Source organism: Leuciscus leuciscus, assembly GCF_965113295.1.
Source record: "Leuciscus leuciscus genome assembly, chromosome: 5".
Taxonomy (NCBI): Eukaryota; Metazoa; Chordata; class Actinopteri; order Cypriniformes; family Leuciscidae; genus Leuciscus; species Leuciscus leuciscus.
The window spans coordinates 13,749,287-13,776,316 of record NC_138729.1 but is presented as its reverse complement, the minus strand read 5'-3'; the positions used below and the strand labels follow the sequence as shown (position 1 = coordinate 13,776,316).

The 27,030-nt window shown below is 36.7% G+C and overlaps 1 protein-coding gene and 1 long non-coding RNA gene across 2 annotated transcripts in view; one reads left to right on the top strand and one right to left on the bottom strand.

Annotated features, from left to right (window-relative positions):
- The window catches only part of cldn15b (claudin 15b), a gene marked incomplete at its 5' end in the record, with an annotated part of 177,984 nt that extends 151,753 nt beyond the window's left edge, over positions 1 to 26,231 (bottom strand). Inside the window, 7 exon segments of the mRNA XM_082171549.1 lie at positions 2,946 to 3,062; positions 7,500 to 7,605; positions 7,686 to 7,762; positions 25,893 to 25,963; positions 25,965 to 26,002; positions 26,006 to 26,020; positions 26,187 to 26,231. Of these exon segments, the coding sequence (XP_082027675.1) occupies positions 2,946 to 3,062; positions 7,500 to 7,605; positions 7,686 to 7,762; positions 25,893 to 25,963; positions 25,965 to 26,002; positions 26,006 to 26,020; positions 26,187 to 26,231 (469 nt within the window).
- The window catches only part of LOC309499987, a 210,697-nt gene that overhangs the window by 129,619 nt on the left and 54,048 nt on the right, over positions 1 to 27,030 (top strand). The window lies entirely within an intron of this gene.

Below are 27,030 nucleotides of genomic sequence, written 5' to 3'. Positions count from 1 at the left end.
TTTGGCCACAATAACCGTGGTGTGAAAAATCTAACATCGTGACAGCCCTAGTCTGCACCAGAGCGTCCAACCCCAGAGGGGCTATTTGGCTGAGTGAGAACCACAGTGGACAATGTGTGGTCTCTTGGGATGACCCTGATCATGCGGAGCGGGTTTCCCCTCGGGGAGAACCCTTTGGTCCTGAGCCACCACTGCAATGGTCTCATGTACAACAGGCCGCAAGGCCTGCCATCAGACCTAACAGTTTTTGAAACTGCTTTACAGTGGCTGGCCTACAAAAGGAAGAACATGATATTGGTACGCTTCGCCCCCGAAAGCGAACCTCAGGAACTTCCTGTGTTGTGGAAGGATGGATATGTGGAAGTATGCGTCCTTTAGATCTAACGTGACAAATCAGTCCTTGGATCTGATTTGTGACACGACTTGTTTGAGAGTGAGCATCTTGATTTCTTTATTGAGCTTCCCTACAGCGCAGACCTAAAATCGGACGAACCCCCCCCCCCCCCCTGCAGGACCCAACGAGATATATTTGGTAGACGTTTCCAATCTGCCAGAAGATCTACTAAGGATACTAGTCTCTCAAGTCTGGCCTCTGGTATATTTCAAACAGCAGGCACAGTACCCTGAAGCGGTGCACCGGCAGGGAACAACTGGCCTGACCGCTCTAGAGCCCTCCTCGGAGGGAGCGAACAACCCTTGGGTAATAACTCGTGGGGACCCTCTACGCCCCGGCATGAAGGCGGGGTTGGCACTGGCGTCAGGGCTTCTTGGCCTACTTAGAGATAATAACTGTCCTCAGGCGCGTGCCCTTACCATAAACATGGATTTAGAAAGTGCATAGTATTTTATGCAGCTAAAAGCCAGAAAGACATTTCATTTAATTTCACAAAATTAAATAAAACCATAAACATGGATTTTAGAAAGGGCACGAAGCACTCGGCATGTGCCCTTACCATAAACATGGATTTTAGAAAGTGCATAGTATTTTAAGCAGTTAAAAGGCCATAAATATATTTAATTTAATTCCTCAAATTTAAATGCAGCCAATAACAATCAGACAAGTATTTCATATTCTAAATTACAGGCTGAATATTCATATTTGAATACAAAAAGAATCATAGCTTGCAAACAAGCTTTTAGTTGTGATAATAGGAAAAAGAGAGAAAAGGGAACTCCTTGAGCTCAGTTTCCTGAGCAATCCATAGGCAACCCATAGGCAACGCGAGAAAAAAAATCAACGGTAGATTCTTTATGTTGACCCATAATCCAAGATCCGAGCTAGTTAAGACCCAACAGGGGCGGAGCTAAAACTTCCGACAGTGCGTGTATTTTTCTACACATAGGGAACATTTTTATGAAGTAAACTGTCAGCCCACACTGACGTGCATGCACCGCCCCCAAACAAACACTTTAACCGTGTGTATACCCGCTCGTAATGTAGTGAGGACAGGGAGGGACACGGTTCAAAAAGCGGTTTGCTTCAGCACCTCAGAACTGGATAATTGCAGCACTTATCTTGCAGTACACCTCATTCGGGATGGATGTAACCGCAAAGCGGTGCTTCCGACCCCGAGATGAGACACTGTACCTGGAAGGTGAAGGCAGAGAAAGGGTGAAGCCTGTCTCTAACCCCATATATATATATACATTGATGGGTGAAAACTCCTGCCTAGCAAATTCTAAGATGGACAAAAAAACACCAGGGACATAGATTCACATACAGCGCTTGCTGAAGACAGAAGCTGACGCTGTGTGGTTCAGGTGTGCTTTATAGTTTCCTGGTCGATGACGTCACATGATGTTCCGTCACGTCATTGGACTGGTTTCATACGTGCTTCATGGCGCAATCACGCAGAGGCATTCCCACAGCGTTTCGACGCAGCTCGAATTCCCTTGAAAGGGAAACCAGATTTCCATATCAAGCATAACAAGCTGTTTTGTACAGCTAAAAATAACTGGATGCGAATGACACCGGAAGCCATACACATTAAAATTAGAAATGTCCGCGCCCACTCTTACCTGGAAAATAAGGTGGATAAGGCACTTGAAGACCCACAAAAAACATGTGACCTCAAAATACATTGAAATGTCTCGAAAATCAGATGGCTTGCAAACTCACTGGAGGGTCTCACTGTCAGATTCAGCAGTGACACAGGAATAATTATATATTGATGAACGTCGTCTTGTGGTGCCATCTCAAAGAGGCACAAAATCTCTTTCTCTGACCTTTACCATGACTGTTCCCTGCTGGTGGAATGATCTGCCTAATTCAACCAGAGCTGCTGAGTCCGTAGCCATTTTCAAGAAACGGCTGAAGACGCATATTTTTCGGCAGCACTTGATCCAGTAATACTAACACTTTCTCTTCTATTCTATTTATAAAAAAAAAATATATATATATATAAAAAAACTTAGTTTAACTGCTTCTATTGTTCTCATTTGTAAGTCGCTTTGGATAAAAGCGTCTGCTAAATGAATATTTGTAAATGTAATTACTTCATAATGTCTCAGACAGCAGTGATAAAGGAGTAGTCAGTAACATCAAAAGGACCTTAAATGAAATAAAGGAAATTTTCAGTTACAAATGACAATTCTGGCCTTAATGAACAGTGTTGCTAACCATCCCTTTGCGCCACTTGGTGGCGATTTCGCAAATTAATTTCACATCTTAAAAGATCACTTTGCATGATCATTCTGACTTATTTTCAACATTTTTGGTCACAACATAATGTTTTAGTGCCATGTGTCAGTTTTGATGACATTGAAATAATTATAAAATGTTAAAAATAGTTTGTTTTGAACATAAAAAAGATTAACATGCATATTTTAATTGTAACTCAATTAGTAGAGTAAATAATAGTAATGATAGCAATAGCTGTAGTATAATGATATAACTATTATCAGTATTACAGTTATTTATACAGTTATCATGGACAGTGTTTTACCTGGTAAAGCGAGCATGGACTGGAAATCCCAACAATTGAAAGTACCCGTGGAATCATCTGCACAGGACATCCAAAGATTCTCAAAGATGCTGGATGTGATGATAACACTATCATCATCTGAAGACACTTTCCAGTAGTGACTAAGTAATGATAATACAGCAAACCCACACCCCAAAAAACCCAAGAGAAGTGCAATAATTTGCAATATGTCTTTCATATCTCTGGATCTTCTGCGTTCCAAGGTGTTCCGGGTGGCTGGAGATCAGTTTATGTTCTGTGTGCATACTGCACATTTCAAGGAATATAGCCTGCCTGTCTTGCTGTGTTACCACTCTCAGAAAAAAAGGCACACAAGCTGTCACTGGGGCGGTACCTTTTCAAAAGTCACACCTTTGTACCCAAAGTGCATATTAGTACCTCAAAGGTATATATTGGTACCAAAAGTGTACATATTAGTACATAAATGCTACAAAGTAAATAATGACATTTTTAAAGGGTATGGCCCCAGTGGTAGCTTTTGTATTTTTTTTTTTCTGAGAATGTGTTAAACATAGTCTTACACAAGTCCAGAGCTTTGACAAAGGCAGGCAGGTACAAAAGAGAACTACCAACCCAAATCAAATCTTGTTCACTTTTTTATACAGCACCATCAAATTACATAATTCTACTGCTAGCTACACGTAGTGATAAATATACTATGTATTCAACGATGTGTTGCACCGATACATGAATTTAACCTTGTAATGCCTTTTAAGCTGTTTGATTTCAATGCCTGGTAGCTGGCAGAAGTTATAAATGCATACTGCACGTTACTCTGATAGGTTAAACATTAAAAAGAAAGGTTCTTTAATAGTTTTTGGGTTCAGCAAAAAGCCTTCAGGCTACAGTTTTCATGAACTGATTTAAGGAAATGTGCAAAATATAACACCACTCCTAAGAATTAAAGTTCCAGTTAGAAACCATAAAAGAATTTGATGCCATAAAAAAACATTCATAAAATGCAGAAACCATGACTGATCTCAACAACCCATAGTAACATTAAGAACTTTTACCATCTCTGGTGAACCATAGGCTACAATAATTTCAGAAATGTTTTATTATACAGTGAAAAGTGTATAGTAACATTCAGGAATTAATATATAAAGAGATTTAATTCAAAATTGTTTTTGTCTTTTAATACTTCACCAAGATGACACTTTTAATAGTCACTGGTTATTATCTTTACATAATAGTTTCAGATGTTTAGAAAAAAAACAATCAAATAAAGGGAAAAAAGTGTACTTGGGTAATCGATACATCATGTACAAAATGTTTATATTTACCATAGCATTAACATGTTCTAAGGACAGCTTAAGATATTGTACAGAGTCTTATCTTTTACACACGTGCTGTTTACATTAGAGGGGCTGAATATGTTGATAGAACATTCAGTTTTTATAGTGCAATGTTTATTCTGTGTATTTTGTATCAGTAATGTGAGATTTAAAGGTTTACTAAGTTATCGATAAAGATAGGTAATGGTATTTATTTTTAAATGAGAACCTAAAAATCTGTTATTTCAAAAAGTAACTAAATTAATATGCCATACATAATTAAATCCAAATGTTACTACTTAATTTGTAACATGATAATTTCAGATATTTCTTAACATGATAAATTTAGAAGTTTATCAAAAATAAAACACCTTACTAGGTTTGCGAAGTTGATAACTGGAATCGCATCACCACCGTCTTTGAAAAAGGGTCAGTGGGTTCAATTTCGTTTAACGTACTACTTGACAAACCATAAACTGTCTTTTTCCCATTTTTTCCCCATTTGGCTGATGAGGACTTGGCTATATATATATATATATATATATATATATATATATATATATATACACACACACACACACACACACACACACACACACACACATATACATATATATATATATATATATATATATATATATATATATATATATGTGTGTGTGTGTGTGTGTGTGTGTGTGTGTGTGTGTATATATATTATATCTATAAAATCCACAAACACAATGCTTGATTTTGTTCTCTACAGCTATTGTATGAATAAGTACACACCACCTCCACTATCTTATTGTTTTTAAAATCGGCTGTATGCTTTTTAAGTAGTCAGGCATCCACTTAATAAATAACTTGGCCTTCGTCACACCTCAATAAACGCTCCCTGACAATGTGATCCTTTACTTCAACAGAGGAGGAGTGGACAGCTATGTTAGGAAACAAAGGATATGCCTAAAATTGTGGCTGAATACATCCATAAATTGGACAACTGGCATTGGGAAATCTGATCTCTGAATATGAAGGACATTTTAATAGCATCATGTTTGGTGTGCCCCAGTTGCAGCTAGTGTGAGTTGCCTAATAATAACAAATTGAGTAATTATTGTGACTTAACAAATATGACTTATTGAGTTCTTTCCAGCACTGGTCATGTAATTGGAAAAGCCACAACAATAAAACCCAACACTTGCCGGAACTTTACCCCCTCTCTCAATTTCATTCCCGAAAAGAGGTATACATTTCCTGGGTGACTATCCTCACCTATTAAATGGCTTAAATACTTTCTTCCACATTCTTTTTTTTTTTTTTTTTTTTTGTGCAAATTCACTGCTGCCAAGGGTTAATAAATCATCTTTATGACTGAAAAGAGATAAGCAAAAAGATATAAGAACAGCAACCATGACTTCTAAAGGCAAATTAAATACTATGATTATAATCTTAACAAACCTTTAACCCTTAATAATAAACGTCAGTGTGTAACCCTGCAGTACCTCTTTTTCTATATGAAATAAATATTCTCTTTCCATATAGTAAAAATTAATGCTTATAAACAAAATGGGCTTTAGTTTCATTTGCAGCCCGTGTTCAAAGTTGGCAATAAGCACTGTTGAAATAAATGTAAATAAATAAAATAAAACAAAATCAGAAAACAAAATAAAAATAAAAATAAAACAGATAATCTCAGTGGCACACAATGAAGCAAACTCTTTTCTTTGGGCCTTAGTGCAAGAATGAAAACACAAAAGAAAACATGTATGCACACAGAAGCGGCACACTTTTAGATTTGGTCTAAAATCTAACATTCTTCCAGTTCTAACATTTCCAAATTGCCTTAGATTAACAGATTGTTCAAATAAAAAGCAACATCACAAATGTACAAATTGGTTTGGCTCTGACTTAAACGTTAAACGTTGTATTCAAATGTTTCCAAAACAAAACCCCTAACTGGTTTTCAACAATAACATTTTATATCAGTCAGCCTCTGTACTATCTATTGTCTTCTATACCTATAGACCTTATGCGCCAGAGAAATGAGGGCACCGCCATCTTTAGAATATTGTCTTTTAACTTCCGTTTTTGCGGTCGCTCTGTTTATTTCTATGGCATTGCTGTCCAGGAGTAATTCGCTTTTGAAGTGGATTTACTTCATGTAAAGTTAACGAAAGTTATCATGAGGACTGTGATGTTTTAAAGCAGATGACTTAACAAATGTCAGTCGACCGGGAATATTTTAAAACGAGCCGTTCATTAATAAACTCGCAGAATCGCTGTGAAAATACAGACCGGAAGTCAAAAGACAACGAGCGCAGCGCTGAAAAGGGGCGGGGCTACATAAGGTCTATAGCTACACACAGATTACTAGATTCTTAGAAGCGGCACACTTTTAGATTTGGTCTAAACCGGAAGCATTCTTCCAGTTATAACATTTCCAAATTGCCTTAGAATCTGTTCAAATAAAAAGCAACATCACAAATGTACAAATTGGTTTGGCTCTGACTTAAACGTACACAAAAAGGTGTAATATTTTAGGAGGCAAAAAAAAATTTGGCCAAATTAAACATTAAATAATTCATTTTGATCCATTTCACTTGAAAATAATGCCTTATTATATACCTAATAAACACCTGCTGATGCATATATATATATATATATATATATATATATATATATATATATATATATATATATATACACACACACACACACACACACATTTTTGTGTTCAATAAGGGTATGTAGGTACAATTACAAAGAATAAAGAATCTATTGTATATCACTTATTGTGACAGAAATAAATATTGTCGAAGTTCCTTTTCTTTTCATTAGAGCGATGTAAATAGGTGCCACTCTGGAGGAAGCTAATAAGGCATCAGAGGGTGCCTTACTTCTCTGTCAGTGTCATGATGACAGATATTTAGCAGGCCTTTCTGCATCTGTTCATCACCCAAAACAAGGCTTAAGGCTTTAAGATTTGTCTCAGGTCATCCACTTATGCATATTTCTTAGCCACAGCTAAACCAATCAGACCAGCCAATCCTGCCAATCAAGGCAAACCCAGACCAATGCCACCAACAATTGCCATTCCAACTAGCCCATCTAGAAAACATAAGAGTGAGAAACATGTTCAATGCAAATTCCTTGTTCAATCATGAGACATGTAAAGATTACTTGTATACAGTACCTATATAGCCTACACTACATAGTATTAATATACACCTTAAATAAAGAAATGAACAATATACATGCTTACCTTTCTTCATGGTTTTATTAATGAGTTTCTCCAGATCTAAAGCTTGAGAATTTCCAGGTTCATTCCCCAGTAAAGTCCTGATGTATTTCAGAGCTCTCTCATATTCCTAGAGTTACTATAAAACAGTAGAATGAGATTCGCAAAGACATTCCAACTAAGTGTCCAATGTAAACATGAGATAACAACCTTGAGCTTATAGTTGGCTACAGCAAGATAAAACAGATAATCCCACTGGTCATCTTTGGTGCCCTTATGAATAAGTTCTGGTGAAAGACAAAGCAATTCCACATTTATATTTAGTAGCAAGACAAAATTATAGTGATTGTAAAGATTAAATGTAAATACAGAAATCTGATGTACTTAAAGAGCATTGCATTTTTGCATTGCATTGGGAGTATTTCACTCTTCCCTGCATGTATAAAAATACATTTCACCATTCAAAACTTTTGTAGTTATATAGGCATATTGGAAAAAATAACATGAACTTAAACACATGTGCCTTTCTGAGTAATGTATTCCTTATATTAATGTTTGTTTAATAATATTTGTTTTATAAGATTTAGATATTTTTTTTAACCATTTTCAAGGGAAACATTTATTGATGCTAAAATGTTACGTGGTGTAACCATCAAGTAAAAAATAATATATTTGACTTAAAACAGGGATTAAAAAAAATTCTTCTGACTGAAAACTTTTTTTCAGGCTATATCATATTTCTTAAACCGGAATTAATCCATAACCGGAATACAAATGTTCTTATGTAGTAAAAATTTTTTTAAAAAAATAAAAATAACAGCTTAAAAATTCACGTTTTCGATATACAGTACGTCCAAGTATCGTCAATGTATGTTTACCACACAAACCTTATTTTACTCATAAATTCAAAAACCCCATTATAATTTCCTTATTTCCCATTGGAAAATCTTGTGGGAACCACTGGCAAATTACAGTTTTTCTCAAATGCTAAAACACAAAAGCCAATCCTCTAAACCAAATGACCAGTTGTCTAGACTCTAAACACATTTACTAAATCTAGCCATCATTTTCCAATATCATAAACACATTTCACATGAAGACACAATTCACAAAACACAATCCTCCGTTCTCATAAATCTTAACACATTTTTCCTTGCTAAAACACAAGTTGCAAAATAACTCTGCTCATATTCTCAAATGAAAGCTCATGTGATGCAAAATGCTTGCCACAGTCAGCAATATTTGAACACAATGAACACACCTGGCGTCATTCATTACACACAACGACTCAAAATTAAAGACACTTGTTGCTAATGCTGTGACCACATGTATAAAAGCAAGTTCAGAGTGCACAGTTTGCTGAAGATTCCAAACAAACACAATGGATGAAGGCAGAGTCAGGGGAAGAGGAATTCGAGTCAGAGGAGGGAGAAGAGCTGGCCATGGAAGAAGAGGAGCAGGCCAACAAGGAAGAGGAGTTCAAATCAGAGGAGGAAGAGGAGCAGGCCAACGAGGAAGAGGAGGAGGCCAACGAGGAAGAGGAGGAGGCCAACAAGGGAGAGGAGGAGGCCAACAAGGGAGAGGAGAAGGTCCAGGAGGGAGAGCAAGACAACCTCGCACCATCATTACGGACGAGATGCGAGCAACAGTCATTGACCATGTCATTGTCCATGGCATGACAATGGCTGAAGCAGGACTAAGAGTCCGTCCAAACCTGAGTAGGTTCACCGTGGCCACCATTATCAGGGCATTCAGACAACACAACAGGTATTGTACTCTATTGCTTTCTTTGTCACAATACAATTTTACAAGCCTGTGAAAGTAGTCTATTGGTTTCAAATCAGTTGTTACTGTATTGTAAAACATGTCAATTGACAACACATGTTTCTTTCTTTAGAGTTGAAAGAATGCCACATAGAGGTGGGAGGGTTGCCATATTTACAGCGGCACAAGAAACCCTCATTGTGGATATGGTTCGTGAGAACAACCTCATCAGACTCCGGGAGATCAGAGACAAAGTCATTGCCGATAATGTCAACTTTGAGAGCATTGTTGATGTCAGCTTGGCCACAATAGACCGAGTTCTCCGGCGCCAAAAGATGCGGATGAAACAGGTCTATAGGGTTCCCTTTGAGCGGAACTCTGCGCGACACAAAGACCTACGTTACGAAGTATACATCCATGTTCACAGTACAGTTAGTGGACATACTGTGTTGCTCAGTGGCCTACATTACTTCTTAGTGGTGCAACGGATCATCATTGATCCGTGATCCGTTCGGATCAATATCTTCGGTTCGGCACTCACGTGATCCGCGGATTGATTTATGAAAAAAAAGTTGTGCGCATGTTCAGTCCACACACAGCGTGGTCATGGCGAGCGTTATGAACCGCAGAGAGCGTGACGCCTCATTCGCGCCGCAAAACCTCCAGACGTGCGTAAACGCGTCTTTACATTGACTTCACATTGAAATCACTCGCGCCAGACGCTCTATTCGCATTTGGTGTGAACGCAGCATGGGTGACGGCGAGAGAGAGAGAGAGAGAGAAAGAGTGCCTGCGAGTGCGAGCGAGCAAGGTAATACGTTGTCAAATATGTTTAAACTTAAATGAACTACATATACAAGTAGTTATGTCTCTTTGTATTAATTTGTCCTGTTATTGACATAGGCCTAATGCACGTCATTGACAAAATGCGCAACCAGATGTTCGAATAATTCGAATATGTGTTTTTTAGAGGGAATATTCGAACGTCATTTTTGAGCAATTTTGACAGCCCTATATGACAGTGGAAACACATAAAGCATTGGTCCATGTTTAAAGGAAGGACATGCCTTTTTATGTTGCACTTTAAGTTGTTTTTCATGAATTATGTTAAAAAGAAGATATTATGCCTTGTGCACTTTAAGTTGATTTTATATATTTTAATTTAATAATTTAAAAGTGTTAATAAATTTTTTTTTTTTTTTTTTGCTGATCCGAAAAATGATCCGATCCGTGACTCTGATCCGAGAAACGATCCGAACCGTGAGTTTTTTGATCCGTTGCACCCCTATTACTTCTGGACAATACTGTGCTACCTGATTGACTGTTGTTCTGAACACCTGTGCACTTTCACATTTTCACAGAGGATATTACAGTTGGACGCGATGGCCAGACCTCATGAGTACCTCTTCCTGGATGAGGCTGGCTTCAACCTGCAGAAACGAAGGCAAAGAGGCCGTAACATCATTGGCCAAAGAGCCATCACTGAGGTTCCTGGCCAACGGGGGGGTAATATTACTCTTTGTGCGGCCATGTGAGGGGCTTGTCCACCGGCATGCTGTCCTTGGGTCTTACAACACCCAACATCTCCTCACCATCCTAGAGGAGCTAAAATACATCCTCCTGGACCGCCAACAACACCATCCTGGGCCCGCACATCACATTTATGTGATCATTTGGGACAATGTACGCTTCCACAGAACAAACCAAATCAGAGAGTGGTTCACCACCAACAGTAACCACTTTTTAAACGTCTGTCTGCCACCCTACTCCCCTTTCCTGAACCCTATAAAGGAGTTCTTCTCATCGTGAAGATGGAAGGTTTATGACAGACAACCATACACTAGAGAGAACCTCCTAAGGGCAATGGAGCTGGCCTGTGTTGACATCCCAGTGGAGGCCTTCCAAGGATGGATTTGCCATTCCAGGGCGTTTTTCCCGCGGTGCCTGGCAAGAGACAATATAGCCTGCGATGTGGATGAGGTGATGTGGCCCGATGCAGCTCAGCGACATGATGCTGCACAGTGACTGTGGTGTGTGTGTGGTGTGAATAAAGTAAATAAAAAAACTTCACACCCTGATCATGTTTTCAAGAGTACTGTTGTGTGCAATAGATTCTGTTTTTGCATTGAGTTGTGTTACAGTAGTGTACGCAGAATTTACTATAGATTTATACTCTTCATATGAAACTCACAAATCTAAATGCCTAATCCTCTGCAGAGATCTAAGAAGATCCATTACTGTAAAGTTTCTAAAAATATGCATTGGCAGATATGAAACAAAGAACCTTCTCACAAATTGAGCATTGTGTTTTCAATTGTTTTGCTGTAGTGTGTAATGATGTGTATAGTGTTTACATTTTTGAAAGCTTCGAGCTGCTCTTTTGGTGTGAAAGTTTGAGTTTTGAAGTGAGACGGTGTGGTTGTGTTTATGTAGCTTTAGAAAAGGGTGTTGTGTTTAGACATTGGGGAACATGGAGGAAACGTTTGTGAAATGTGTTTTAGCATTTGAGAAAAACTGTAATCTTCTGGGGTTTTTTCCACAGAATAAATTTTTTTCTTCACAAATGGACATGTGGTTAATCATTAATATTTAATATTTCCTGCTAAATTATGTACTTTGATAAATATATTTTGTTAAGTCAGTTATCAATGTCTGCAATGCAGAAGACATACCCATCTTAATGACTTTTGCAAATCCTGTGTAAAAAGAAAACAATTAATTTACATATATCCTAAAAGCTAATCTAGAGTGACTGAAAAACTGCAAACCGGGTCCTTTTAGGTCAAGGTTTTTGCTGTCAGTCAATGATGGCTTCTGTCGATACACTGTAAAACCCAACAAGTTTGAGGAAATCGATTGCCTTAAATTATTTAAGTTTAAACTATTCATGATGTGCAGGGGAGAGTGGGGCACAACCAAACACTTTTTGACTTTCTCAGTTTGTGTAAATCCACTTGGAGTTTAGAGAATACATTTTTTCCCCACATTAATTTCCCACGTCTAGTACAATTATGGGGTTTTGTTTATACTTTTTTATTGATTTACCGAAAGAATGGAAGTGAAATGTGACAACATGCCCCATAGGTGGGGAACATTGTAACATGTGAGGGGCACATTGTAACATGAACATGACAGATTAAAATGCTATTTGATCTAATCAAAACAATTTACAAGACAAACTAAAATATTTTGTCAATAAAAAACAATTATTAACTTCTTCATATAAAATAAAGTAATTTTTTTATAATAAAAAATAAAGTAATTTTTTAGTTTGACAACAAACACCGCAAAACACAGCTATACAGCATAGTTCAGGCACATTGTAACGCAGTGTAACAACGTCCCCCACCTGTGCAACTGGGATTTAAACCCTGCTAGTGTCTTCTGCTAGTTAGATCATCATTAAAAACGATCTCAACCGTTAAATAACAGATTGGAGAAAAAAAAACTTTGTTGAGACAAACTTTAAGTTGGCTTGAGAAAGCCGGACCAGAGAGTTTGAAGAAGTTTAAAGTAGTTTGAAGTTTAAAGTAGTTTAAAGTTTGATTGATAGATTAATTAGAAAGAATAGTTGGAAAGAAAGAAAGATTAGTTAGAAAGAAAGAAAGAAAGATTAGTTAGAAAGAAAGAGAAAGATAGATTAGTTAGAAAGAAAGAAAGATTATTTAGAAAGAAATAAAGATTAGTGAGAAAGAAAGATTAGTTTGAAAGAAAGAAAGATTAGTTAGAAAGAAAGAAAAGAAGAAAGAACAGATTAGTTAGAAAGAAAGTTAGAAAGAAAGAAAGATTAGTTAGAAAAAAGACAGATTAGTTAGAAAGACAGAAAGAAAGATAGATTAGTTAGAAAGAAAGAAAGAGATAGATTATAAATAATAGAAAGATTAGTTAGATATAAAGAAAAAATTTAAAGAAAGAAAGAAAAGTTAGAAAGAAAGAATAGTTAGAAATAGTAGATAGATAGATAGATAGATAAGAGAAATGATAGATGAGAGATAGATGATAGATAGATAGATGAGAAATAGATGATAGATAGATGATAGATAGAAAGAACGATAGATTAGTTAGGAAGAAAGAAAGATAGATTAGTTAAAAAGAAAGAAAGAAAGAAAGAAAGAAAGATTAGTTAGAAAGAAAAAGATTAGTTAAAGAAAGAAAGAAAAAAGAGAGAAAGATTAGTTAGAAAGAAAGAAAGAAAAAAAAGATCAGTTAGAAATAAAGAAAAGTTAGAAAGACAGAAAGATTAGTTAGAAAGAAAGACAGAATATTTAGATGAGAAAGAAAAAAGATTAGGTAGGAAGAAAGAAAGATTAGGTAGGAAGAAAGAGAACTTTCTATTCATCAAAGAATCCTGAAATAAAAATGTAAATACCCTGACGCGGACTGCAAGCGATGTGATTGGACTGCTAGAACCCCTCTCTCGGGTTTCTCATGCTCCCTCTTGCATGTGTAATTGCACGTCAATGCAGACAACGATGCAGAAGTGTAAATAAAAACAAGGGGGTAATCCAGCATCCAGAAAGCGTACCTTCTATGGGGGCATGCATTGCCTACCAAGCCATCACCTGCTGTTAGCATTTCATTAACTCCCATTCATTTTGGCGTCACGTTGACAGCGAATAACTTTACATCTGAGGCGTTTAAAGTCTCCATTTGTCCATTGTTTATTTCTAAAGAAACACGACAATGTATAAAAGGCTCCATTACCTTGTATCTTACACTATGGCCCCGTAGAAGCCGTTTTTGTAAAACTAGGCTAACGATTGCGTCATAACCACGTAACCACAGTAGAGAAATTACCGTATAGACAGGAGGATAAGCTTGCAGGCAATCAGGGGGACGTGGAGGCATAAAGTCCGATAAAGTCAAGGGAGAAGCCCATGGAGAGTCATAAAGTTGCTCCTGCTCCTAGCTCATGAACAGCTCCTTCTCGCGCTCTCCGTCTCTGCAAGAGTCGGAAGGGAATGATGGGAAGGGACTCTCTGCAAGAGTCTGCAAGAGTCGGAAGGGAATGATTCAGATTTCTCTTGGCACAGCTACTAGAAGACTTACAACTGTCAGACAGGTTGCTCACGTCACATCTATGTCATCAAGCTCAGTTTGAGGCTGCGCAGTACGCTCAGCCATCAGGAAGTGAGTGCTTCTAATTGACTTCACTTGTCCATTTCTATGATGAAAACCGACGTGTAGCTTACAGCGTTAGGAGAAAGTTTCCAGAGAAAGAGGGACTTTATAAAGGCTTTGAATGGTCCCATTTTGGTGACAATGAATAAAAAATAATCACAACTGTCTTACTGTATAAAAACTTTATAAGTAGAAACAGCCAACACAAACATATAAGTGGTTTTGTACAGATTGAAAATGAATTATAGAACTATTTATAATAATAATAAGTTTCGGCTGCAGACTAATAACAAACACATAAATGCATTACATTACATTACAACCACATTCTGACAACGGACCGGGCGACCCGATGAAGATGCTGTGACAGTGTGCACATATCGCCGTCATCTCATATAACTCCATCATATCGCAGGGATTATAATCATCCAGTCTATAGTGAACGCTACACACTACCATGTTTTTCGAAGCAGATGCAGAAGTGAAGTCCCGTCTTTTCACCTGCACATAACGCAGCCAGGCACGGAAGATAGCACCATCCTGAATTGCAATCATCCGGAAACCTGTGGACTCGAAGTCCTGACAGGCCATAATTCACAATAATTTACCACGACAATGATTAATTGAAATACAATAACCACCGAAAACACACTGAATCACGACCGCTCTCACTGAACACCAACCTACTCTGCACTAAGTGAACGCAGAGCCCGGCAAACGACTCGCTCGCATGACGTAATATGACGCGATGATGAAAAAACTGCTTTTTCAACACGGTCAAGGAAACTGTCACGTTTCTACTAAATTTGTGCCCATATGTCTTGCAAAACAATTTTAAATCCTGCATTAACTTTTCATATGGTATTTTCATACAAGTTTATATATTAATTTTGAAAGAAAAAAACCCTGCAAGATGCCCTTTAAATGAAAATATTCTGACAGTGAGACTTGATAATCACAGGCTACTCATTCCCACTGTAAGAAAAAATGAAGTGGACGTCGAAGATCTCAAAAATGAAGTTTATTACAGCATAGCAGTGGCAAGGTACACAAAGCACCTTGGATTCAGCGGAGTCATACAGAATGAAACTCATCCTCTCAGCTCAAACATTTATCCCCTATTTCGTTTGTTTTCCCCCTCTACATGTAAATGAAGCTCTGTTTTTAAGTGTAATTTAAGAATAACAGATTCGTCTTCCCTCTCAACATGAGGCTGAAACTCTGTCTTAAATGTAAATTGAGGATCTTTCCTCTGTACCCACATCTTTGATGTTCTGTGAAATCCGAACAGCAAAAGGTTTTAGGTGATAAGATCTATCTGTAGTGGTCACATCTTTGATCTTCTGTTAAAACAGAACGGTCAAATGTTTAAGGTGACAAGCTATTTGAAGTCCCTGTAATCAAGATGGTTGTTGGTTGCCCTCTGTGATACTATTTACATATTACTGAGATTGGATGTAATAGTCTCTATATGATAATTAAGCTCTTTTAAGTGAAGGAACATTTTGATATATATATATATTGGAGTGGAAGTTGGGAACAGACCATAATTTCTTATACCACTGTATAAAAAAAAAAGCCTAAACACAGTTTAAAAGCTACACGCACCTTTACAAAGAAACTGACATAATTTCATAACAAAAAATGAATTATATATTCCTCTACCCACCTAATAAATCGAATGCAATATAAATCATGATTAGGGGATTAGTCTTCTAATTTCGTTCATGACACAATGTTTCTCCTGCTTTCCTCATCAGTCTTGATGGGAATGTTGAGGCTGTTTCATCCGATTTAATACTAGTTAAATCATCGAGTGATTTGTGGTTTGTAACAGAGAGGTGTCTGTCGAATTGAAACGCTTCCCACTGGTTGTCGCAACGCTGTTTAATATTAGTGTCCGAGACCGGGAGTAAACGAAACTCTGTGCTGGGCCGTGTTGGAACAACTAGTGAAACAACTGAGCGCTATTTGTTGAAAACAGCGCTATTTGTTGTTACTGTACTGACCGAGAAACCGCTTCAGATGATTTAGTGACAGAGTGGTCCGAATTAATCTGAATATTTTTAAACCGTTATGTAAGCGCGTTTAGAAAGAATCGAACCAAAAAAATTATTCATTCACGAATGATTGGTATCGCTAGTTCAGTCGACATAAATTCAGGACACATATAATAACTGATGAAATAGTCGCACGTAAAAGTTTCTCAGGTCAATCGTTGCAAGTATCAAACTAAATTAGCCGCACCGCTAGGAAAAAGAGGAGGGAGGTGGTGCCGTCGGGCCGGATGGAGATGATTGGCGGGCCGCCAGTTGAATAGTCCTGGCGTAGAGACTCCGGCGTAGGCCTAGGTCTGACACATAAGTATAAAATAGTCTTAAGGCTTAAATTAAGCTTAAACTTAGAGTGGTTAAAACTTATTTAAAACACTGTTCCTGAACATTATAACCCTAACGTTTATCTGTGCGCTGCACATTTTATGGAGAACAGCTAGTTTTCTGTTGCTTTTGTAAGCTCTCGCTTTTGTAAGACAAAATTACAAAAATCATACCACTCTGAAATGTCCTGTGAAATCCGTACTCGCAAAGTCTGTGCATGAAATCCGTTCTGCACAGTTCTCTTGTTCGTTAACATTGTTAGGGTGTGAATCAGGCTCAGATTGGTTTGAAATTGACACCATCCTCAATATTTACACTAGAAAATAACTCACAGTTATGGAAAGGCGGGACATACCGAACATGCGCTAAGCGCTGCCAATCACAACACACTGGGCCAGCTAACCAATCACAGAATGTTTTGTATTTCGGAAGGATTGGCCAAAGAGTATAGAAGCCCAAGAGGCGAAACTAAATAGAACGCTCCATAGCAACAGTTGCCCCCATGACGTGACGGCGCGGCCGCCATTATGGACTGAAAACTGAAGGAAAACGCCGAAAAATAATGGGAGTCAATGGCACTGAACCAACTTAACATAACAAAAACTTAACATAACTAATTTTTTTCTGGCCGTCATATCTAAATATGAAAACAATTTAAAATACATTAATGAGGATGACCGACGTTAAATGACAGAAAATGTTACGTTTATGTGTTGGTTATGCATGGCCTAATTACCCTTAGGAAAATAGTATTTTGGGACAAAATATTACTATAGAAGGACTATAAGACTACTATAGAAATACTATAGCGGCTCGTATTCCTATAAGATTACTATAATATTTTGTCCCAAAATACTATAAGATTCCAATAGTACTTTTTCGTAAGGGTATGTCCCCCACCGAATCGGCTTCATTAGCCTACCACTTACGGTTTGCAAAGATACAATTATAAAATTACTGCAAACCTTTAATCTATCAATATTTATGTTCTATTATGCATTTTCCTTGTTATATGAATAACAGAAATTCATGAAATAATATATAGGCAGACACACAGTAATAAGATATTTATTCAAATGTTGATTTTGAAATCAGTGAACATCACCATATGATTTGGAAAAATAAATAAATAAATACAATTATAAATGAACATTTCTAAAGACAGTTAATCTTTTACACAGAATATCACAAAAATATTAACAACTTGTTTTTTCAACATCTTCAGTGAAAGTGCACACAGTGAACGTTTCAATGGCAAGAATAAAAACAATCTATGAATGTCCTATTACAGGCGGAAAGGTAGGCTACAAAAAAGATGTGCAATCTAGCAAGTGCACACATGAACTATAAACAGTACTAAAATGGAAGTGGTGCCAAGATCTCAGTAATTAATCAGACACCACCATCTATTGTGTGTGCATTTGTGTATGAGACGTTTTTTTGTATTTTTTTCTTTTTGTGAGAGAAGAGGCATTGATTTTGCCATTGACTGGCGCTAACGATTTCAGCAGCTTTCAGTCCATAATGGCGGACGCGCCTCCGCAGCGCCATCTACAGACTGTTACCCATAACACAACAGAGTTTCGCCTCTTGGGCTTCTATACTCTTTGGATAGCTGATTACTCTTTACATAGAAATCAGCGTGTTCGAGTCAGACTGGGGAGAGGTGATGTAATAATGTAAAATATGTGAAAAATAATGCATTTTTGAACAATCAAGCATGAAAACAAATAAATGACTGAATGACTAGCACACCTCAAAAACAAAATCAAGACTTCGTCAAAGGGCATAATAGGACCCGTTTAACATTAGGCTGCATCCGAAACCACATATTTCCCTTCAATATAGTAGGCGAAAAACAGTGTCATAAAAGAAGTATGCCCGTAATTCACAGTCCTCTTAAAAGAGTACCCAGATGACCTACTTCTTCCAGTGAGATTCTAAAGTGCACAAACTTCACGCTGTGTCTCAATTTGCCTACTTATACTACTCCCTAAATGTATGTACTCTTTTTGAAGAGTATGTAGCAAAAGAGTAGACAAGCTTTGGGACATACTATCACGTCATTTTATTGCATCTTTAACGGACAGTCTGTTGCATTGTTACATGCATCCTGTCACTGTAAATTGGCCTGTCAATCAAATGTCACAATTAAAATCCTCTACATTTAATTTAATTTGGAGACTACCATATTGGAGAGAAAAGAAGTAGCACGTTGCTCTACCAGTCGTGGGTCTTTCATGGGGAGAACTCTCCTCATGTGTTTGAATAAGGAAGCATTTAAAAGATAATGGCCTAACAGATCTTTAAAAGTCCACATTGTTGTTGTGGATGAAATATAACATGGATAACATGAAATAAAAAAATGTTTGTCAGATTAAATGTTGATTATTAGTCACTCAAACCCCTTTATCTAAACCTCCCTATTTAACCGTCTGACTTGCACACACACCATGTTTGTAGTTCTGAACTGACTCCTCCTCCAGAGTGCAATGGGTTATGGGCAATATTAGCCATTTTAGTGTGCATGGATCCACACTTTGAAAATCTTCCGGAAATAGTAGACCATCCGGGGACTTCTGGCACACTCTTTTCAACATTCTATGCTTTGGGACACACTTATTGTATCTCACATTCTATTTAGGATGGATAGTATGCACATTGGGACGCAGGGTTTACTATCCCATAAGGTCGCTGGAGAAGATTTGTAAATGGCCTTGAATCCAGATTCATCCTTTACACATTCATAATATATAGAACGTACTATACTCTTTTAGTGGTCGCAAAGTAATTATTTACAAAAACTTAAAAGAGAGAATATGTTTTCAGGCACAGCCTTACTCTTCTTTAACAGTCGGAAGCAAAGCATGCTGGGAACTAGAACTCTGCTGTAAGTCATTCTGTTTGAGTTCTATTTAATATAATTAGTTAATGAGTTCACATAATTTTTTTTCTATTAAGTACAATAAACTATAAGTAATGTCTGAGTAAAATTAACTAGTTTCATTTAGTAAATTTGACTGTTAGGTTTTACAGTGTAGGGAATACCAATATGGTCGTTGCAAAAGTTCTCATAGGATTTATGCTTGTTTCATTTTTACTTCACAAAAACCAGCGGTTTTAACAGGGGTGTGTTTACTTTTTATATCCATTGTATGTTGTTTTTTACACTTGCCAGAAAGAACCAGAGAAACAGAAACACAAATATTCTTTGTAAATATTTCAAACCAGTTCAAGTGAATGAATTGGCTGGGCTGCAGGTGTCAGAGCTCAAGAGGGTGGACAGATATACTATTAAGATACTGCTTGTCAAGTAAAACAGTTTAAGCTTTACAGAATAGGCTAAATCACATAAAGACATATCTTAATACAGTAGGTCCTATTTTGTTTAATCTACTGTGAAAATGTAAAACATGACTGGTTAGTATGAATTAAGTCTGTAATGTCTACCAAGTTATGTTCTAAAACTGCAGAAGTACAAGAGTAGTGTACTTCAGAGGCTGGCTCTGTGAGTTACACCCAAAAAAAGTTGTTTAAATCAACAGGATCTGATACATGTGGACAAGAAAAAATATCTCTTACTTCACACCCTTAAATATTTTAAATATCTGAAATATCTTGCCTATCTCCTCCCTGCCCAATTAACTATGACATACTTTTATTTCACTTTGCCCCTATTCTAACATGTGTGTATGTGATTGTATACAAATGCCTTGATAAGAACCATGAACCATGAAGTAACATGCAGTAACACTGTTCACTCATGGACTCCAGATAAATCAAACAATAGCATTTATAACTTCTTCATTGCCCCTTCTATCAAAAAAGAACAGAGTGTCATCCAGAATCCAGATAACAAGTGCCGCGGCACTTAACTACTGTGAAGTTGTGAAATAAGCCCATGCTTTTGAGTAATGTTTACTGTAATAATGTGATTAGACATTGTAAAACTGCCAAGTATGGTATGGACAGGAAGTTGTTTACACCACTCATTATTACATCACGTTCAACAATAAAAACTAGTAAACAATAAAACAATAAAGAAATGGTGATTCAATCACACCTTGTGATTCTCACATGGGCCCTTGTATACCCTGACCTGAAGGGTCACTCATTTAAACAGAAAAACTGTTAATCACAAGCCTTTACTAAAGCTTAACATCTTTATGCAACATATATACATTTTGGCAACTTAATTGCACTTGAATAATATACTCCACTCTTACTTGTACTGTAGATGAAACAAGGAAGCAATATGTGCAAGACCCCTAAAGACATGCATTTCTAAAACAGTAACAAACTAGTGTCCAGCAAAAATGTGCTCCTTAAAGGGATAGTTCACCAAAAAATGTAAATTAGCCCAAGATTTACTCACCCTGAAGCCATCCTAGGTGTATATGACATTCGTCTTTCAGACGAATACAATCGGAGTTATATTAAAAACATGTCCTGTCTCCTCCAAGCTTTATAATGAGAGTGAATGGCTGGAGAAAATTTGAAGCCCAAAAAAGTGCATCCATCCATTATAAAAGTAATCCATATGGCTCCAGGGGGTTAATAAAGGCTTTCTGAAGTGAAGCCATACGTTTGTGTAAGGAAAATACCCATATTTAAAACCTTATAAACTATAAATCACTAGCTTCCATAGATTTACGGTGGACTAACCCCTGACCCCAAAACGTAATGACGAACGCGGAAGCTCAGAGGAAAGAGCAAAACAAAACACTGGTCGCGAATAAGCCATTTTGAAGAGAAATGTCGGAGGATTTCTATATAATAGAAGAGGAGCTTCAGTTTTTTTGCACAGCCCTTTTTGTTAAAACCACGAGAGGTGTCTAAGCTTACGATACTCCTACATCCTACGTCATACATGCACCACGGGTTACTCGTATGCGTACGGTCGTCTGGCGGAAGCTAGTTATTTTAGATTATAAAGTTATAAATATTTATTTTTAATTAAATATAGGTATTTTTCTTACAAAAACCCATGGCTTCGCTTCAGAGGGCCTTTATTAACCCCCTGGAGCCGTGTGGAGTATTTTTTATCATGGATGGATGCACTTTTTTTGGGCTTCAAATTTTCTCCAGCCATTCACATTATAAAGCTTGGAGGAGACAGGACATTTTTTAATATAACTCCGATTGTATTCATCTGAAAGAAGAATGTCATATACACCTAGGATGGCTTCAGGGTGAGTAAATCATGGACTAATTTTCATTTTTGGGTGAACTAACTCTTTAAATACGGTTTAAAAGCATCCCAGGATGCACCTACTGAGATTTGAGTTTTGTTGCACGTTGTTTATATTTTTGGTCACTACATAAATCTTGTACTTCCATGTAATTTAGTTTTGACTAGAGATGCACCGATGTATCAGCATATTGGTTGGTTATAGCATGAAAAAGGCAGATATAACAAACCGATAGTTTACAAATTAACTGCGTGAAGGCACTGATAATGCTAAAGTATTTTTTTGAGAAGTAGCATAATTTATACTTGACATATAAAGCAAAAGTACTGAAATGTTGTTCATAGAAATATTTGATAGAAAAAATAACCTCTGAAGGTTGTCATGTTTTATTTGTCTTGAATTTTGTTTTGCTTACTTTGTGCCTCTCTTATAATGTTCTCTCCTGTTTATGTTCAATTAAAATTATTTGATGATACATCAGTAAACTAGCTAGTATACCTTAATGCATGCGAATTTTGCTAAATTAAAACATGAACAAAACAATAATACATTTGTATGATAAAAGTTCAAATAAGCAGGGAAGTGACTAATATCAGAATCAGCCAACAGTTGTTTTTAAAATCGGTATCCATATCGGCCCAAAATGTCCTACGGTAAGTATTTTGACTATATTACTTACTATACAATTATTATCATAATGTGGAAAATAATAATAATAAAGAATGAGAAGATATGTCTTAATGCTTAACAATTAAAGCCAAGGACAAGGAACAAAGGGGACCTGGATGAAAGAGCTCTCAAAGTTATGTACCAGAGAAGTGTTGACAACATACGTGGACGATGTCAACAATACAATGTAAAAAATTTATATATATAAAAAAATTTATAATAAAGGAAAGAAAATGGAAAGAACTATTAAAACATTATAAACTTGTTTAATTGATTGAATGTACTTGAACTAGGGCTGTTGATTTAACACGTTCATTTGGTGCGATAAATTATGGAAAGAATAACGTGTTATAATTAACGCTTTTAACGCACCCCATCCCCGACCAGAACTGCACATCATCTTGCATTGCATGCAGTTTAGTTACAAACATGATGCAGGGCAGACTCACTATGTGATGAAGCCTATTAGAATGCAGTTCAAATGCCACTAAAATTCAAAATGCAAATTCAAAATATGAGGGCAAAAAATATCAAATTATATAGTTTAGCAATAACACACAAGAGTGATCTTTTTGTCTTCAAATATCTGCATGATTGCAAATGTGACATTGATTTTATACAACAGTTCAATAAACAAGTTTATATTGTGCTACATCTCAGACACAATATTGTCTGTTTTTACTCAATTTCGCCAACAAAAAAAAACCCAGTTCCAAACAAAGCCACATCAGAACTGTTGTGCATCTCCGAGAAACACTGAATCTACTGAATTTAGACTCATTATTGAATGAATCCACGTTTTTTTTTTACGAATCGTGTGACCCATTCATTAAAACAGCCACTTATTTATTCCTGAATTTATCAGATGTTCAAATGAATCGATTGAATAAATGACTCACTCATTAAGACCGTGGTTGCGCCCAAAAGCTGACTAGTTGCCTTGTTGCATTATCAGGTATTATCAGAATCCAATGTTAGCTTCACTTCCTGTCTCCTGAGATACCTTCGTCTGATTGAATTTTAAAGGAAGCATAGATAAATTCTTCACTGCCTATGATATCCCACAATCCTGTTGGAATGCATCCTTCAAATGCAGCATTTTTCAGCTTTCGAACACAGCCAGTGACTTGCTGCCACCTACTGGCGGTTTTAGTTTCATATTTAGAATATGGTTTCATTTTTCATATTCATACCATCTCTGAGCTGAATTAAATAGTCTGTGTAAATATACCTTAATGCTAGCCTGGTTCCACCCTCCTACGTACTCCCGCTCAATTTTCATTTTCCTTCAGTACTCCATCAGGGTTTGCGGTATATTCGTGGGTTTTCTCCGGCCAAATTTGTACCGGTCCAATCAGCAAACAGAGGGAGTGGCTGAGAACGTTGACGTTGAGGTCGTGCGCTAGTTTGAGTTGTTGGGTTACGTCAAAACCAAACGTTTGCGATTGGTTATGGCAGATTCAGAGTGGCTCTGGGCAGATCCAGAGTGGCTCTAGGCAGATCCAATAGTTTTAAACTTCACCAGAGTACCTGCCTTCAAGGAAGTTAACGCTTGTCAATGGAGAGTGGCCAGACTCTCTGTACAAATGAAATGTACGAGAGTCTGGTAGGACCAGGCTACCTTAATGCCACTTCAGATGCAGCTTTTGAAAAAAATGTGTATGGCCACATTGTAGCCTTAAAAGTTTATGTTTAATAAATTCTAAGTTGAAATTTGTAATGTCTATTCAATGCTTTTCTCATCTAACACAGACTAGTGATGTTACGTATGACACTGAAGCTTCGATGTGCTGATACCCAGCACAGGCGACACGATTTCTAGTGAAGCCCTGTATCGGGGTGTGTATTGGTTTACTAGTCACGTGATTGACAACAAATGAAGCCTCACTTTCTGTCCAATCACGTGCGCGTTTCGCTTTGGGTGTCAGAAGGCTCGAACCCCAGATCTTATTTAACGAGTCATTGTTGGCTCAGTCTGGTTGATGGGTTTGTGAGGAGAGAAAATGAATTTTTAATGAACAAATCAAACACAAACATGTAAGGCTTTTATTTGTACACATAACATTGAAACTATGGAGTGTGTTGTGGTTGCTTCATCTGCCAGAGCTTCTAACACAGGCTTCTGTCTGCTTAATTTTAAATAAGCACCAGATGGCGCTGTTCTCGACACTCTCAAAGCTTTGAATCTTTTCCGGAACAGTCAGGGGAAAGCCTCAGTGATTCATGAGGCTTCATTTCCCCATCCCTAACACAGACCATAGTGACACGTTTCCAAAGTTATCATCATCGCGAATCTAGTAAAGTTCATCTCCAGTTTACCGCTATAGATGTTTACCTAACTATGACGACTTCCACTTCTCAGAAACCCAGAAATGTGAAAAGGGTTAATAATAATGACTTTAAATTATGTTTTGGTGGTAATTTCTCGGCCAAAATTGAATTAGATAATTAATCACATAATAAATTAGATACTTTTTTTTAAATTACATGACAGTTCTAATTTGCACCTCTTTGATTTAATCAAACAAAATCAAGAATTCAAATGTGTTGCAATGAGAACATTTTCCTGGATGTTTTGTTATTCTGACTGCTCTGAGACTAATGGAATGAGAAATAAAAATTAACAGAGAAATAAAACAATATTTTAAAAAAGGTGATTAATTTTTTTTAAAACTAAGAATCAAAATTTGCCATTTTTTATTAGTTAAGCTTGTGATTGGTATTGGTCTACCTAAATGTTTAAACTGGGATAAATCTGCAAACTTAGCCTGTTAACTGTCAGTGTCCCGGTAGGGGTAGCAGGACACTTTGAAAGTTTTTAAATGCCTTTTTCCCAATCAGATGTTTCAGACATCATCATAAATTAGGTATCATTCCAAGCTTAAATACAAATGTCATCCTGTGAAATTGGACATTAAGTTACCTTGGAAACTTTTTAGCGAGCTAAATGTTTGTGAAATCAACTTCAAACACAAATTGGTTAGACATCTGGATTTGATATTCTAGCAATTTTAGAGACCAAATTATTTTGTAGAAATATATATATATATATATATATATTTATTTATTTTTTTCTCTCTCATTACTTCTGCTTTAGTGTAAAAAAAAATGTAATCTTTTTAACAGGTTAAAGATGAATGCCATCTGTCAATTACAATTCCTCACAAATAAAATATCATAATCAGAAAGTTATGAAAGCAAAAATTGTATTTTTAAATTACGAATCTTCCATGTCGTGGCATCCCAGGAATGGTTACAAGTTACACTGTTTGCTAAAATGCAGATGCAGTTACCATCGAGCAACACTATTCCCTTCTTGATGTCCTCCGACTGTTTGCTCCTCATCAGACACCACGCATACTCGAGTATCTTTAGACACAGACCTCTTTGATAACTCTGCCTTTTATTTCTTCTCGAATTTCTGAAAATAAAAATAATACAAAGTTGACAACGTGTCTACGACACAGGCTCGCTTTCAAATTATCATCGGGAGTCAAATAAAAAGCTCTAAGCGCACACATAATAACAATTAATCGGAGGTTACAGAGCATCATTTCAAACAGACATGAGAAAATACCACAAATTACCTCCAGATCTTCTGGGATAACAACCTCACAAACAACAGCTTCCATTATAACGGAAATAATGATGTGCTTACACCGGAAATTCCACAGTCACATGATTGCAGAAGATTTTCAGTGTATGTGGATTGACTGTCAAGTCGCCTGACTCGCCTTTTCATCCAACATCTGATTAACAATCTGATTTTTTTCCCCATTCGTTTCATTAAAGGGATAGTTCACCCAAAAATGAAAATTCTGCCATCATTTTTTGTCACCCCCGAGTTGTTCCAAACCTATATGAGATTCTTTCTTCTGTTGAACACAAAATAATCTATTTTAAAGAATGTTAGTAGCCTAATAATCAAACAGTTGACGGTAGCCATTGGCTTTCATAGGAAAAAAAATTATATGCATTCATATTCAATGCAACCAACATTCTTTAAAGTATCTTCTTTTATGTTCAACAGAACAAGAAACCCATACAGGCTTGGAACAAGATGAGTAAATTATGATATAATTTTCACTGGGCGAACTATCCCTTTGATAGCCTAAGTCAGAAGCATTATAAAGCTCAATGGATAAGTGGCCCTTACTCATGAACATTCATGAGTAGTTAATGCATTTTAAAATAGTGATCTGTGGTGCATCATACATATACCATCTAACGTTTATATTGGAGATGCTCTACAACTCATGTAAAATCTTATTTACTGCATTAATAGAGTTTTATGTCAAGTTTCAGGTTGTTGCAGCCATTATTCAGTTGAAAAACATTATTTACTATTTAATATTTTGCATTTACAATAAACAATAGGCCTACAATTCAATACTTTTACGTCTTAATAAAATGTCATAGAAGCAAGTCATA